The sequence below is a fragment of the Lathamus discolor genome, chromosome 4, assembly GCF_037157495.1.
Source record: "Lathamus discolor isolate bLatDis1 chromosome 4, bLatDis1.hap1, whole genome shotgun sequence".
NCBI classification, from domain to species: Eukaryota; Metazoa; Chordata; class Aves; order Psittaciformes; family Psittacidae; genus Lathamus; species Lathamus discolor.
This window is the reverse complement of record NC_088887.1, coordinates 46463841-46481024: the sequence shown is the minus strand read 5'-3', so window position 1 is coordinate 46481024 and position 17184 is coordinate 46463841. Positions and strand designations below refer to the sequence as shown.

Sequence of the window (17184 nt, the reverse complement as noted above, 5' to 3'; positions counted from 1 at the left end):
GGACTGTAAACTTAAGGTTTTTTGAAAACAGCTCTAAGAGCTGAATTCTAATCCAACTACAAATGCTTATGCAAGTGTATTTACTTGCAGATAGATCGACACAATTGCAAAACAAGAATTCACACAGGAACACGGAACTGCAGGGGGCTAGTTAGGTCATGTAATCCAATTCTCTGTCACAAGTAACCTCATACTACTTTGATCATACTTGATTGATTCTAATCAAGAATTTATAATGTTTTAATTACTGATCATCACAAAAGCTGTAACATTTCATAGCATTCAAAAGTTCCTCTGTAGTTCAAGATTACTGTCCCATACACACTGCAAATTGAAGAGTATCATAAACCAGATGTGCCTAATTATTTCAGCTGCAGCTGAATTTTACACATTTTATAATGTAGGATGCTGTATTCAGAACAGCACTGCACTGTGTACTTTAAAGCACATGATTAATTTAAGGTAACATAAAGAGGAAAAGCACACAGACATAGTAAAAAAATTATTAATACCCTTCATGTTGATTTAAAACTGTAGCCTAAGACATAATATTTTTACATAGAGTGCTACTTTCTCTTCCTGTCAATAGGAAGAGAGATCAACTGAGCTCAAGTACAGAACACAGAAACAGAGGCAAGTGCAGAATTTCAGAGGCCATCTCTGATTTGCAGATACCATTTTCAGCAGATTTCCACAGAATAAACATGGAGGAGACAGGAGGGCAGAATCAAGTTTGCCTGCAAAGTACAAGAGCCAATATTCCAGAAAATCCCATCCAAGTTATTCCATGGGGATTTAAATATTGGAATGGATAATATCACTATTCGTATTTTATAACTGGCTTAGTGAAAAATAAATTAAGCCAACTTACCTTTTCTTTCCTCAAAAATCCATCTCTGAATTTATTAGTGGTAAATCCCCTTACACCAACAGAACGTAACCGCTGGTACTTAGCCTGAATATATAAACCCTTCTGTACTAAGCCTGATTTATAATGGGATTGCAAACGGCCATCTGCAAAGTTGCTCTGTAAGGGTGGGGGAAGGGAGGAAAGAAAAACACGCAAAATGAGAGCACCAAAACTCAACAGTTTGTATTTACAGTTATACACATGCACAGTACTGAATAATGGAAGTACATATTCACAAGTACAGAGCCTCTTCCTTTATTTCCATTTCATAGTCCTCAGACCACTAGATACCATGTGTCTCAAAGAACTGCTGTAATGTACTTACTGTTTAAAACATCTGAAATTATATTCTTCATAAAAAAACCCAAACTAAATGTATTGTACAACATTTTAACACTTTTTTTTTAAACTTTAATGAAAGTAAAGCTGCATTGACAAAAAAGATTAAGATAACACGTCACTACTGCTAACAAATTCAATGATGCCAGGCCTGCATGTTGAGTCTAAAACTAGTCATACTAAACAGCAGTCAAGTTTATAAATTTTTCCTATAGCTTTAAGACCTTACAGTGTGAACATAGGTTCATTGCTCTATGCTTCTGTTAGCTCCAGACTGTAATACTGTAACAAACCCAGTGTGGGACCAGGAGCAGAAGCCACAGGAGAACAGCATTATAAATACACAACATAATCAACACTCACCAAAGCAGTTAAAAGTTTTCATTCCTAAGTACTCAGACATCCAACAAAATAGGCAGCAAAAATCTTTAGCTTAAGAATCAAAGAATCACGGAATGGTTTGGGTTGGAAGGGACCTTAAAGATCATCTTGTTCCAACCCCCCCTGCTGTTACTCCGTTTATCATAATTTCTCATAACTTTCCAGTACTGCTGTTTTCCAGTGTGGTCCTGACATAAAGCATTAATGTATACATTCATCTTCTAAAAGAAGAGATTACACACAGTTTAAAAGTTTCAAATCAAGTATCTACATGTTCCCTAAGTGAGGAGGGAGGAGAATGGCAGTATTATTAATGTACAACAGAGCTAGCTATAGAGAAAGTTAACACTATATACATTTGACATGTAGGCACATATCACTTAAGGAAAAATGAAGTAATATAAGGTGTGTGGAAAACATCGTTAACTTCTGGTCTGAAAGTCAGAAAAAGTCTGCTAAAGCCACATCTAGTTTTACATTAAGACTATTTTATAAATAATGCCAATGACAATACCTATGAACCATGGCCTCAAGTTCTGAAATAAGTCTATATGAGCAAATAGATATCCTTGCACTGGGTCTGGCTGGGATGGAGTTAATTTTCTTCCCAGCAGCCCATTTTAGATTTGTGACTAGAACAGCACTGGTAACACGCCAGTGGTGTGACTAGTACTATTTCTGAGCAGTACCTGCACAGCACCAAGTCTTCCTTCTCCCTGTACTCTGACCCTCAGCAAAGTAGGCCAGGGATGGGCAAGAAGCTGGGAGGGTACATGACCAGGACAGCTGACCCAAGCTGAGCAAAGGGCTATTCCATGCCATACAACCCCCCCCCCTGCTCAGCAACAGAAACCAAGCAGAAAGGGTTAGGGGCAGGTAGCCACTGCTTTGCAGACCAGCTGGACATCAGTCAGCTTGTGGGAGATGGTGAGTGACTGTCTTTGTGTCACTGTTTACTTCCTCTTTCCTTCACTTCTTAAACTGCCTTCATCTCAACCCAAGAGTTTTGTCACTTTTGGTCTCCATATTCTCTCCCCCGTCTTGCTGTGGAAGGAAGGGAGCTGAGGGGAGAGTGAACAAGCAGCTTTAACATAGAGATAACAAAGTTAACACACTGAAAGACAATACAGGTCCTTTTTTGTTTGGTTTGTTTTGTTTGGTTTCTTGAAGTATTAAAGGCCAGATGGGGCTTTCAGCAACCTGGCCTAGTGGAAGGTATCCCTGCCCATGGCAGGATGGTTGGAACTAGATGATCTTTAAGGTCCCTTCCAACCTAAACCATTCTGTGATTAGTAAACCCCCTATTTTACCTCTTAAGTTAAAATGCTCTTATTTTATATACCATGCAGAAATGTGGTATGGTTTGGTGTTTCTTAGGGTGAGGGGGATGAGAGCGGAAAGGGGATGCAGGGAATGGCACTGGGTGGAGGGGGAAAGGGGCTTGATGGGTTTTTTTTTGTGTGTGTTTAAGTAATCAGCCAAGAAAGTCTCTTGAATGTAGAAGATAGTCAAATCACCTTACTAAGCAGGGGTCAGCAACAGCATGGGAAGGAAAACCCCTCTGTTACTTAGGAGGAAATTGAACATTAAAACACAAAAAAACTTGATGAAATTAAGTCAAATCAGCACTGCTGTTTCCATGGTAATGATAAATGTGCTATACACATATGCAAACTGCAATATGAGTGCATATGCTATTTTCCCCACACATATTAAAATACCATGGGACAGATTAGTGTATACCGCAATATTCAGGCAGTATTCATATATATATATATATGCAGTAACAACTTAAGCAGACACTTCCATGTTTGCATAATCTACATGAAAACTGTAGGCTGATATAAATGAAGACAGCCTTCCATTTTCTTTGTATTACATTAACTACCAACACTGCCTCAAATGATATGGCAGCCAGTGCCATAGATTCCCCATAGGCTGACAATACAGAGGGGATAATGATTGAAAGGCTATATGATGTCCCTACAGTTAAAATAGTTCTAGCAGGCTAGCACTTTAAACTGGATAACTTCAGCTTGGAAAAAGTTTTTTTTTAAGCAGAATAAAGTTAGCATTTTCTGATGGTGATAGCTTAGTTATCTGACTAAGACTGACTGGCAAAGCATATCTAAATAGGAGTACCTGAAAGCCTTTTTATCCAACAGTTCTTATGTTTAGTCTGAGGGGGGAGAAACAAAAACCATAAAGTTACAGCAAAACACCCGCACCTACACTGTTCCCTTTTTCAAAGTTTCATCCAAAATGCCCTAACTTAGCCAAAGCTTCACTTTGACTTCACTACCCACAAAATAGGACAGATGACTAGCTATTCTTTGTATTATTTTACTCTTCAGAACACACCTGTGAAATAAGTAGAGGTAATTTTATGGTAGAAAATGAGTGTGAGTTGTTCTAGATTTGACTACTACTTTTCTAATACAAATCACTCTAACTGGATCCATGCATAGCATGCCACTGTCAGCAGAAGAGTGTTTTGTTGTTTTTTCTGTTGAATCTATGATATATTTCACAATCAAAAGGTATTAGAAAGCCACTGCGCTACCCCAGGAAGAAGAACAGTTGGCAGCCCCTTACCACCTTGAAGCCCCAACATCAAAGCTTCACAGTTTTGAATTAATTTATTTTTAAATGCACAGATAGCAGTACACAGGGTATACACAAGAGACTAGCACCTCAAAAATCCCTATATGAAAGGGTTAATAACAGTAATACAGTTTTGAAAGCAACATAACCTGGTCTAGGGAAATAGTTCAAGCTTATGAACACACATCAGGTAAAAACCGGGAAGCTGACCAGCTTAGTTTTTTGGATACATGAGCTTTGTAGCCATTGTCCAATTTCTGCCATTCTCATTCTCAGCTTTGCAGTAAACTTACTTCAACTGCATGGATACAATACTGGACAACCCTGCTCAATCCACTGCCAGCCCTCTTACCTACAAAAAGCTAAGTCTCCCACTATTTTTCATGGCATTTAATACCTTCAAAAATGTGTCTCCTTATACCAAACTCAACAGGATCAAATCACCATTTTATGTAACATACATCTGATAAAAGCTGATCTGTACCTTAAAGTGCCTTCTAAAGGGTCCTGTGTTTTCAAGGTGTCCTCTAATGCGTCTGTGAGGGTGAGTATCACTTGGTTTTGAAGAACAGTAAGAATTCTAGTAGGAAAACAGAGTTATTAGCTTAATGTTACTAAATTATTTAAGAAAACACAAAAAATTTACAGGTTACAATAACAAATATTGTATCTCTTTCAACCTTGTAGCATTTGACACAATGACACTTTGAAGGAACCAGAATAACAAGAGCATAGGGCCTGGAGTCCAGGCTGGCTGAAGCAATGGCAGACCCTACAGAAGCCAAAGACAGTATAGACCATCCCACTGCAATATCATCCTCTTGGAGAGATCTAAGCAGGTAACAACTCAATCAAGGTTCTCTTCCCCTGCCCCCCTCCCCAACAGATGCCTCAATTGGCACACAGCAAGCGAGGCAGACAGGCTGTTATAATAGTCAGGAATAAGGGCAACAAGATCAGTACTTTGGACATCCCTGGTTAACACCTAGTCACCAAAGGTTAGCATATTTAGAGCAGACAACATGCACTGTTACTATGCACATCACTGCAGCAACCAGATAACGAATGTGTAACACATTATATTGGTCCGTAGAAGATTCTACTTTTAACTCTGTATTACAGGAGACCATATGAAGATTACTTGAATGCCACAGAAACACACAATTTCAAAAGCAAGTTGCACAGAGGAGTGGAAATTGTTGTGTGTCAACACACTGAACAGCTGCACACAGTCATGGCTGCCTAAAATAGAGCACTCCTCCAGCCACTGTCCTACCTGCATATTTTGGCCCTTTCCCAGCTTTTCCCATGACAGCTACCTCTGGAGGAAGCACACAGCTGAAATACCATCCTCCATGATTGTATATGATTATAAATATTTACACAAACATTACATACTGAAATAAATACATTAAAATTACCTAATGCTGACAGAATGGCCTTGCTACCAAACTCTCAGCAAATTATTGCTTCTGGCCCATTCCTGAATAATCACAGAAGTGTTCCAATGCTGCTGAACTCTTTTTTTTTTTTCTTCAGTGGCACAAAACACTTTATTTCTGAAATATATTATTGCCTACAGGTCAGCTATTAAGCTTCTTAAAATGCCTTGGCAAGAGAGCATTCAGCAAAGAAAAAAAGAGAGGAAGAAAGCCTTTATAAAGCCAGATCAAAGCAGTGAAAATGGCTTTTCCAAGAAGAAAAAGGTAACAAATATACACAGAGGCAAAAGCATGTTAGAATAAGCAGGGAGCTGGGAGTTCCTAACAGTACGAAGACACTCCATGAAATCAAATTAATTTTCTCCATATAACACATAATTAAATCAGGAAGCTCCCTGTTGAAGTACACTCCTCCTTAAAGCTGAGAATTCAGCAAGCTGGAAAAAAAAAATAAGCAAGAAAATTTCCTGTTGTAGCAAAAATAAACCTTTGGGAATTAAAACAAAGCTCATCTTAACTAACAGCGGATACACCCCTCCCCACCCCCACCTTCCTCAAGATTCAAGAATATTAATGGAAACAAAAACATTAGAAATACTTGATGCAAAGATTCAGCAATCTACTTTTCAGGAATTTCCTTAACCTGAAGCTTTAAGTAAAATAAACATATGGGGAAGTACAAGTAGATATTTATCCTGGGTCTTCTACTCTTTAGCTATATTTTCTGTCAATAGGGTGCAAGGCTAGATGGACATTTCTTTCAATCAAGGCTCGATAGGCATTTGCAGCTTCAAGACACAAGTTCTCAAGTTTAAGCTGAAACACTAATTATTGAATATTAACACCAGCAGCACTCCCCTTCACTGGCCTGTTGTAAAAGGTGCTCATACCTTGTACTAAAAACTTCATATTGGTTTATCGTGGCATACCAAAAAAGCAGGCAAACCAAGTCAACACCATTTCTGTGTTTAATTTTAACCCCAATAATATCCAGCTAACAAGAGCAAAAAGTGGTGTTAATACCACATTTTGATAGTTCACTGTAAGGACATTTTAATATGACCAATGTATTATCTGCTTGCACATTAGGCAACATCCTTGCATCAGATACGATCTATTGATCTGACTTTCAGTTTGAGCATCCATCTTTTACCAATGCTGATACACACAGCTCCTCAAGCAGTGATAAAAGCCACAAAGAAATTTTACTAACAGAGATTAAAATGTGCAAGTATTTACCCAATAAATTACTTCTCTTTTTAAATCCTGTGCTACAATTTAAGATGCTGCAGTGGATTTCCTGTCAGATACTATTATTACTATTATTATTGCCATATTTTCTGAGCCTTGGCACTGTTACGCTTCTCATCTGAAACCCGGCTCTCTGGCATACTTTTCTCTCAATATTTACCCGTAAACAAGAACAAATAAACCTGAAAGGAGCATTGACCATCAGAGGTTTTGTTTTGCATTTTGCAGGGTTTGCTTTCAAAACTGTTTATGGAGTTTCACATGTAAAAGTGTTAAAAGATGTCTACTGCACACTTTTTCCATGTGTTTTCCCACATCTTTACAATTTTGTCAATACAACATACTACTGCTAACCTTCTGCAGAATAAAACAGCTTCCCACAAGAACTGGAGAGCTCTGCTTGGATTGTGGAACCAACTGAACCAGTATCTACCCAAGAATCTTTAATACTGAGCAAAACCACAAAACTGACTTTCTTATTCAACAAGTAGTCTTAGCTCTTGCTCACATTTCAAACTCTTCCTCAATTTTTCCATGTATTGCTCTGCTCAAATAACGTATACATTTTAGGATGTTTCCTATGTAAAAAGATGTGGTTGACTCAACATTAATATTCTGATAACCCATCAAACCACATCTTAAATCCACTGCATTGTTTCTCCAAGCACTGCCTTTTAGTTACAGTCCTTACAGTTTTCAAGTCGCTCAGCAGTGCTCACACCTGAACTGTACTATTCTGATACAAGACTTTGAAAGTAAATTCCAAGTAGTTGTCCTCTTGCAGAAAGCAGCCTTTTACATACAATCTATTTTTTTTTTTCCTCCTAAGGCTGCTTTCAACTCCACTAACATTACGTTTCCAAACAAAGTAGTAGTGGATACAGTCCCACAGCTCTGAATTTATTCGAAAGCCTACTCCACACAGAAATTATACATGTAGCTGAAACTACAGCTGGCTGCTTGGATGTTACTCCACTCAACTCCCACAACAAATACTGAAGCAGTGCTAGCAGCTTACATATATGGAGATCAAACTTGAGCTATTCCCCACCAGGTTAAACTTTTCTCTAATTGTATCCAGTCCTGAAGAACTCCTTCAAAAAAAGCCCTTTTCAGGACCATATATTTCCACACAACAGATCTACAGGCCACAGCAAGTGCAACACTACTGGAGCTAATTTACTCAGCTGAATTATTTCTACTGCCTCTGATATGAGTTAGTGATCTACTCTGACTAGGTAAAGATTACCCTTTTTACATTACCTCACGTACTGAGCATTAGACATTCTAGATAAACAGAAAAACTAACACAGGGAGCAGAATAATCAAAAGGCAAGGCCAGAAACACAAAAAAAATAGAAGAGGAGATGCAATTAAGAAGCGCAAATTAATGTATTGCAAACACATCTGAAAAAAGGCTGTAAGCCCTCTGAGGCTGTTGGCAAGCACTGATTAATGTTATTTGTACTGACAAATGTGGATGGCAACTAAAGCATTGTATCTTCCCACTTACCTGCAAACCAGCTTCTGCATGGCTAATTTCATAAAGACTCACTCCTTCTTTAGGAATGAGTCTTACAATGCTTTGCATTTGTAAAAGCCATGCTTTCATAGCTACTGTTGTTCTGAGCATATTACTCTCCAATGCAGTGCAGGACTTTCAAAACACTGTGTGTTTGCAGTTCACTCTTAGATATTAAAATGCAATCTTCCGGAATCTAACAATAACTCAATTTCTGTTTCAAACTAACCCTCTTTTTATTTGCAATTACTACATTACTGTGGTGGGTTGACCTTGGCTGGATGCCACATGCCCACCAAGCTGCTCTATTACTCTCCTCCTCAGCAGGGTGGGGGAGGGAGGAGAGGAGAAAGTAAGATTTTAAAAAAGAAAAAAAAAAAAAATCCTCACGGGTCAAGAGAAAGGCAGTTTAATAAACCAAAAGCAAAGGCTGCACATGGAAGCAAAGGAAAACAAAAGATTTATTCTTTACTTCTCCATCAGCAGGCAATGTCCAACCACTTCCTAGGAAGCAGGGCTTCAATACACATAGCGGTTACTCCAGAAGACAAATGTCTTAACAGTGAATGTTGTCCCATCCGTCCATCCCCCACCCCCCCACCTTCCCTCAGCTATTATTGCTGAAGACTTGTCATATGGTATATATCTCTTTGGTCAGCTGGAGTTAGCTGTCCTGGCTGTGTCCCAAGATCTTGCTCAGCCTACTGATGAGGGGGAATGCTGGAAAGACAGCAACGATGCTGTGGAGCGCTGCTCAGCAGCGGCCAAAACAGTGGTGTGTTACCACCACCAGTACAAAGCTCAGTTCTATAAGGGCTGCTATAGGGAACATTAACTCCATCTCAGCCAGACCCAATACAGTTACTTAATAAGTAACTACTACTTGGTTTTGGGAAGTTCAATCTTACTCTTAAGTATCTTTTACCCTTAAAAGCTTGTGTCGCTTTACATCAGAAGATGCACCATTGTATCTGCATGGCAGCTACATTTCAGTGATTGTCAGAACTTTGTCTATAGAATATTAATTACAAACTATAAACGATTACAATTTATGTTAGTCTATTCCTTATTTTGCACTCACCAGGAGGAAAACAAGGAAAAAAAAAGTTTTTGATTTATACTGCACACATTAATAAAGCTTTTCTGGTCTCCCCAGTTCCCCAAGTTAAACAAGCACAAGCTCCTGGAAAGATTACTACAGTTACTTAAAAGGAATTTTCCAAGAGACAAATTTATTTCTCCTGGACCTAGTACAATACTGAAATTGGCAAGATGGTTAAAGTACACCACAGAAAGATAGTCTCAGAATAAGTGCCTAAACTAGTTTTGATAGACACAATATCACCACAGTTACGGATAGAATGTTATACAATGGAGTAGCTTAGGAACATTATTTCAGATATTTCTACTTTTTTCTGTGATGTTACTCATTTTTATTTGTTTTTGAAGTAAGAGCTTTCCAGAACACTTATCATAATGAGGAGAAACACTGTTCTAGTGACAATGCCACCTACACAAGATTCAGAGATTCCCTTCCAACCTCCGACAACTAGAATGCAGAAGAGTATTCTTTTTCTCAAACTGCTCAACATTACCTCATGTTATCTGCTCAGTAACAAGGCCTTCTATTTTCTAGTTTAGGAAGTACATCACTGAGTGGAAGAAATGCAGTATTAGGTACAAGTTTCTTTACAAAGCTACAAGCAGTATGAAATTTTCCTTCATAAAGCCCCTTAATTTCAGTAATTTTGAATATAAAATTTTGTTCAAAAGTTTAGTTTGACCTGTTCCTGCTGTTCAATAAGAAATCTAAAGTTATCACCTTATTTTTAGGCTAGCTGAAAAATTGTTTGATTTCACCAACATACCAGTCTAAACTAGCTTTCTGAAACAACAAGTTCTTGGCCAACTCCGTGCTAGGTTATAAAAAACAGTAGGAAAGTTGTTACTGAGTACTGTATAGGTGTGCAAAAGCAAAAGAATTACTTATGTTGCATCAGCATTTGGTCATAAAAGTGGGTTTAGCTCACTTGTCTTAATCTAAGCTTCAACAAATATCTGAGGAAGCACTCTTCCATTAGGACTATGAAATTATGATTAGTTTTATTGTTGAGCAATGTCTGGAGATAATAAATCCTCACTTGAAATTTAAAAGGGCAAGACAATACAGATGGTTAGATTTACATCAGCACAGACAATGCAGGGGAAAAAAAAAAAAAGAAAAGTGTTATAAATGCAAGAACAACAATGCAGAAGCTATGAATTCTACATTTAGGCTTACCAGGTGAGGTTTCCCAATAAATTTTCTGAAAGGTGGCTTGATGAACCTCATAGGCTTTTGGAAGCCATCAAGTTGAGAGTTGTGTAATTTTGAAAGACTGCAGCTTTCATGGTTCCTGATGTGTATATGAGAGAGAGAGAGAGAAACAATTAAAATCAAAAGTCTTAGTGTACCAAACTCCTACACTTTAAACAGGCCTGCATGGCTAGTCATTGCTGCCCTCTGCTGGTTGAAATGCTTCTTGCATGTCAGCAGCTTTGTATTGCTTACATAGTTACATACTGTTATCTTTAAAGGTAACAGTATAAAAACTGTAAAGTTGCACAGAACTTTCGTTTCCATGAAATTCCAAATGCAACAGAAGCTCAGAGAAGCAGCTACATGCTCCAGCTTCATCCTAAGCAAACAGGGTGTTCTTGGCTTTGGGCTTTTGCTTACTTGGTTTTTATTCTTCAACTCAGCACACTGCTACTACACAAGTGTCTGTAAACCTCTAAAAAAATCCATATACCATGAAAAGTAACCACCAGCAGTCAAAAAAATCAGAGCTCACAAGATACACAGAAGCAGTTTCCACAGCTGTAAAATAAATTTCTAAAGTAAAGAGAGGTACACTGGACTAGCTCATAAGTATTGCCAGTATCTCATATAGGAACTATTAAAAACCCCAGTCTCAGGAAAATTGTACTCATTGTTCATACCATTACCACCCTCAGCCCACATTACATTGTCCACATTACTCTGACAGTATAAGCCCTCCTCACATTGAGCTCCAAGACAGACACGCTTGCTAGAGAAACGTGCACTTCCCACTTTGACTGGCACACACAAAAGGTAAGCAAGACAGGAACTGGGGGACTGGCAAAAACAACAACAAAACAACCAACCCTTTCCAAATAATCAGGCCAAACATCTGCTAAAGCCATAGCCCCAGGTATACAAAAAGCTACATGCAAAAGTCCAATATGCTCCCTCAGGCACACCTGAAAACTACTTTTTTTTTGTTTAAAAGAATCTCAAGTACAAGAACTGTTTCTCCTGCAGCTTCACCAGCCAGCTTTCCCAAATATGCATTTGTTGCCACTAGCTGCCATTATAGCCTGCATTTAAAATGAACAGCAGCAAATTAAGACTGATCTGCAAATCATGACTACAGTGTAAATACATTTTGTTACACTCTGGCAATTCTTTGGATCACCATTTCTTCTAACACAAGACAAGTCATCTCTCTAATCATAGAATCATAGAATCATAGAATAGTTAGGGTTGGAAAGGACCTCAAGATCATCTAGTTCCAACCCCCCTGCCATGGACAGGGACACCTCACACTAAACCATCCAACACAAGGCTTCATCCAACCTGGCCTTGAACACTGCCAGCGATGGAGCACTCACAACCTCCCTGGGCAACCCATTCCAATGTCTCACCACCCTAACAGGAAAGAATTTCCTCCTTATATCCAATCTAAACTTCCCCTGTTTAAGTTTTAACCCGTTACCCCTTGTCCTGTCACTACAGTCCCTGACAAAGAGTCCCTCCCCAGCATCCCTATAGGCCCCCTTCAGGTACTGGAAGGCTGCTATTAGGTCTCCACGCAGCCTTCTCTTCTCCAGGCTGAACAGCCCCAACTTCCTCAGCCTGTCTTCATACGGGAGGTGCTCCAGTCCCCTCACAACCAATCTCACTCACAGCATTAAAAGTGAAACAGGATGACTGAGGTTAGCAAACACTTCTGAGGCAAACCCCTTTAACAAAACTATTGGAGGAATTCAAAGCAGTAAAGCCGCTCCAGAAGTCTAGCTTTTCTTCACAGAATTCTCCAAGAATCAGAAAAAAAACAATTCTTTGTTGATATTCCACATGACATTACAAAACAAAGGCAACTCAACAACATATTCATCCTCGAATGCTTTTATGAAACTACAGAATACGAAAAGAATGGTGTTACATGGTATATCAAGGAATGTAAAAAAAAATTAAGCATCTTTAAATTTATTTCTTCCCCTCTTTCCACTCAGTGCTACAGTTTGAGCTTGCTTTCCATTTTTTCCCCTCTGCAGCTTAACCTCTTTCAAGGTAACACTCCATTACAGACTGGTTTGCAATGTATGTCAGCTGACTTTCAGTCAGAGTTAAACTTAACAAGAACAAACTATGGAAAAGAATCACAACAAATGTGAACGTAACTTTGGCAGGGTCAAAAAATGAATGTAAGAGAACTAGAGGCTTGGCCCAAGACGACTCGTTTGCCAATTACCTTGGAGTTACACCATCTAAATTAAACACTCTCTCATCTTCATTCTTCAGTCTCTCTTTTCTTCTCCTTTCTATATCATGCCGTAGATCATTTGGATCTTCTAACACTCTCACAATGTTCTAGTTAAGAGGAAGAGTTAAAGTCAAGTTAGCTAGTAGTAACTAAACACTGATTTGATTCTTCTCTGACATGACATCCTTTGGGGGCTGCATCCTGCATATAACCCTGTTAATATAGTTCAGCTGTTACACAGAATGGATTCACATCAGCCCAAAGTCCAAAACAGTAACAAAAGTAGTCCTAAACAATTACCCTTTCTTGCTCCATCTGCTTTTTTACAAGTTTCCAAACAATAGTGAACAGAGCTCTGGAATTCTGCATGGTGTTGCCAAAGGAAAAATACTGACATGAATTCCAGTGAATCTTAAAAAGTTCTACGGTTCTTACTATTCTTCATTAAGTTTAATCACCACATACCTGTACTATAGAAGAACAACAAAAAAAATAACTATCACAGTAAGCATAGCTTGGAAGGGGAAGACAAAAATCTTACATCCCCAGATGAAAGCATGGAATAAAATAGCATTCTGAGGAATTACACGGATGTCAGGCCATCCTAGCATTAGGGTACAAGAAACATTAAGGCTTTCCCTAATCTCAGAGGTAAAGTAAAAGCCACATGTCAGTCACCTACTTAGTACCCACATTATTCAAAAAGATAGGAGATCAAGCAGCAGGAATAACCATACCCCAGCTACTCTGGAGAACACACCTGCACTTCACTCAGTGAACAGAGTATACTCCCACCATTATGCTGTCAGTAAATATGCTTGAGTGTGCATTTCTCTCAAAATGGTCAGAATTACTGATGGCCTTCAAAACAAGTAGAAGTAATGTACCAATAGCAAGGGGAGATTTTGCTTACTTTATATTATTTTAACTTATTATCTGCCAGAAAGGTTAAGTAATCAAGATACCTGGGGAGATTCAGATGGCACAGTTCGTTTGTTCTGAAGTTCTGCTAGAGACATGTCAATCCTCCTGTAACACAAAAACATTCCATATAACCAAGTGCCATCACTATAAACAGCAAAAGCATTTATTGAACCAACTACAGAATTTTTTTACAGACAATGAGCAAGCAGGTTAGTCAGTGAAAAAACATTAAAACATTTTATATTGCCTAAAGTCTACTGAAGATTAACTACCTTAATGCAAATAAATTAAGACAAAAAGCACATCAATCACCTGTGAATTTCTGGATCCAAACGTGTTTTCACTTCATTCATATTTTCAGCTGGCTTATCCTTAATTTTTGAGAACCGTTCATGTAGAGTTATGTCAGAAGATGGAAAATAATTTGCTGGGAAGAGATTAAATACATAATGTGTAGTAACTGAAATGCACAGTGGGAAATTGTATCTTTTAAAAGACTAACTCTTAAGGGCACCAAAACAACTTCTGAAATTAAAATTCAAACTATTTCCACTTCCAGTTTAATGTTTGCAAATGAAAGACTAGGCCAGCCCAACTTATCAAATAAGATTAAGCTCAATAGGAAGTTCACTGTCAGCTCTACCACAGTAGTACTCCAATGACTAGTCTATAAATAACGTTCAACACTGAACGTGATGCAGCAGTCTAAACATTAATCTGAAAAATTAAAGGAACTATGTATAAACAAGAAGGTTGTGACTACACCAAAGCTCCTCTCTGGATATCAGAGAGAGACTCTTCATCAGGGACTGTAGTGGTATGACAATGGGTAATGAGTTTAAACTTAAAACAGGGGAAGCTCAGGTTAGACATAAGGAAGAAGTTCTTTACTGTGAGGGTGGTGAGGCACTGGAATGGGTTGCCCAAAAAAGTGGTGAATGCTCTATCCCCGGCAGTCTTCAAGGCCAGGCTGGACAGAGCTTTGGGCAAAATGGTCCAGTGTGAGGCATCCCTGCCTATGGCAGGGGGGTTGGAACTAGATGATCTGAAGGTTCTTTCCAACCCAACCCATCCTACAATTCTTGTTTCCTAAACAAGCAGGCTAGTCTTAAGTACAAGCATAAAATCTTTTCAACCTTAACACTCCACAGTAATGCCTGTTATGGACTGAGACCTTCTTAAAATCATTCCCCACCCAACTACTTTAAATCTTCAGCCTAGTTTCCTTACTACAGAATGAAGCCAAAATACAAATTAAATCAAAGGAAAACACCCTGTACTTACAAGGACAGTATACCTAATTCATTAGATTTGGTTTTAATAATTACAAATGTACAAACACATACATATACCCCAAATATGACAGCCACCTTTAACTTGATGGATAATTGTGATTATTTCCTGAGTAAATTCTCTTGATGGGTCGTTTTCAACATTCTGTGTAACAGATTCCATGTGCTCAAACACCGGATGAAAATTTTCAGTTTTCCTGCCAGCAGCAACGAGATCATGGGACATCTGTCTCTCTGTAGTATGACTAGAAGCACTCCTAGAAAAAAAAAGTTACATATATTCACTTTGAAAGAATTCACTGTATTAAAACTTCAGATAGAGAACAAAAAAAAAAAAAAAACCTAAGAAATTAATTCAAGGAGTCAATGTGATGAAAACTGAAATCTCATTTTGTTAATTTTTTGTTTAATTAAATAAAGAAACCTCATAAGATGATAAGGAAGAAAAGCTCTAACAAAATACAAAGAGGTATGACTACACTCTCAGGAATCCTTGTTCCAGTAAAGTATGCAATTCAAAATCTGTGAATTTTAAACTTAATTCATCTAGATCATCAAATAAAGGCAAATGAAGATCCCGATATACTACTTTAATACAATTCTGGAAGGCAATTATGTGTGTCTTTGTTTATAAGGAGCTACCAGACAATTTTCCAGAACAGGTCAGATATTTAAAAATCTCACAGAATCACTTGAGCCTCATGAAACAGCTTTCCAGTGGCAGTGTGTGAACTTAAGAACGTGTTTAGCATCCCTTTGTGAAATTCTACTCTTTTTAAGTGTTTATGACCCAAAAGGTTGCATTGCTGCTTAAGAATTATTTTGACAAGGAAGCTAACACTCTAGAAATCCTGCATGTTTCAAGAAAAATGCTCATCACTTGGAAAGATAAATCGAGAATTCAAACAGCCCATGTAAAAGCTTTTAGGGTAAAGACTGTTTACTGCGCATCCTGCAAAGCGATCATGTGCCTGCCCATCCTGTATTTGAAGCATACAAGACTAGGATTTCACACAAAAATTGTGTCAGAAATAACCTCTAGCAGGTGCCACAAGTCATCTATTTGCACCCAGTAAAGTGGAAATAAATGCATGCAAGAGGGAATCCCAGCAATCTCAGTTGTAGATGATTTTAATTATCTACCTGCTCCCCAGCTTTATAATGGTCTTCTCAGCTGAGTAATTTCAAGACAGGTGTTTGTTAAATGCTTGAAGTAGCAGCACAAATATTCCCAGTCATCAGCTTCTGTACAATTAGCATTCTTATCTTAAAAAAATTAGGTATTTAGCATTTCTGACTGTGGAAGCAAACCTTCCTCACATTAAACTGGCTGTAATCAATGTAGTAATTTTATTTGGTCTGTAAGTAATTACCATGTCCATTGTGTAACTTTTAAAATCAGCAGCAAGAGACTTACTAGATACAGGAGTTGTCCTCAGGGCTTGCAGCAAAACCCAACGATAATTATTTTCCTGACATTATCATTCAGGCAGTTAAATGCTTTCCTAGCACAGCGGTGGAGGGTATTACTTCACTTACCCTTCCTTAGTCTTTAATATTAGCCCCTTATATACAAAGAGCAACTTTTCTTTACAGATCCCCATTGTATCACAAGTTCATGAAACACTGGAAGGCAAAATAAATACACAGATGTTTTATTTGGGACAAGAGGGAAAATACCTTTAAAAAGGGATCACTGCCACTATATGACATGCTGGCCTGCAACAGTAAGGCAACAAACCAGAAAAGCCTGCAAAAATCTACACGAACCAAGCTGCTTACTCTCTACCATGCATCCATCATCTAAATCTTCATAGCAGGACCACTTCTTTCCCCAGATCAGTCACATTGGGAATGCTAAACACAACCACAAGTATTGCACAGAAGACAGACAGAAGCAGACTCTACTGCTTTTCAGTTCTGATGCCTCAACAGATTGCCATTTGATTTCTTAAAACAATAAATAACA

At 38.3% G+C, this 17184-nt stretch overlaps 1 protein-coding gene across 3 annotated transcripts in view; it reads right to left on the bottom strand.

Moving 5' to 3' along the window:
* BCLAF3 (BCLAF1 and THRAP3 family member 3) overlaps nucleotides 1-17184 on the bottom strand; it is a 35409-nt gene that overhangs the window by 6322 nt on the left and 11903 nt on the right. Inside the window, exons 5-11 of one of the 3 annotated variants that reach the window (XM_065677324.1) lie at nucleotides 15294-15472; nucleotides 14236-14350; nucleotides 13965-14028; nucleotides 12988-13106; nucleotides 10731-10845; nucleotides 4719-4814; nucleotides 872-1027 (exon numbers count right to left, since the gene is read on the bottom strand). In XM_065677324.1, coding sequence (XP_065533396.1) covers nucleotides 872-1027; nucleotides 4719-4814; nucleotides 10731-10845; nucleotides 12988-13106; nucleotides 13965-14028; nucleotides 14236-14350; nucleotides 15294-15472 — 844 coding nt within the window. Of the gene's footprint in view, nucleotides 1-871; nucleotides 1028-4718; nucleotides 4815-5742; nucleotides 5794-10730; nucleotides 10846-12987; nucleotides 13107-13964; nucleotides 14029-14235; nucleotides 14351-15293; nucleotides 15473-17184 lie in introns of those variants that run through there. The other 2 variants (XM_065677325.1, XM_065677326.1) reach the window with 2 other exon arrangements.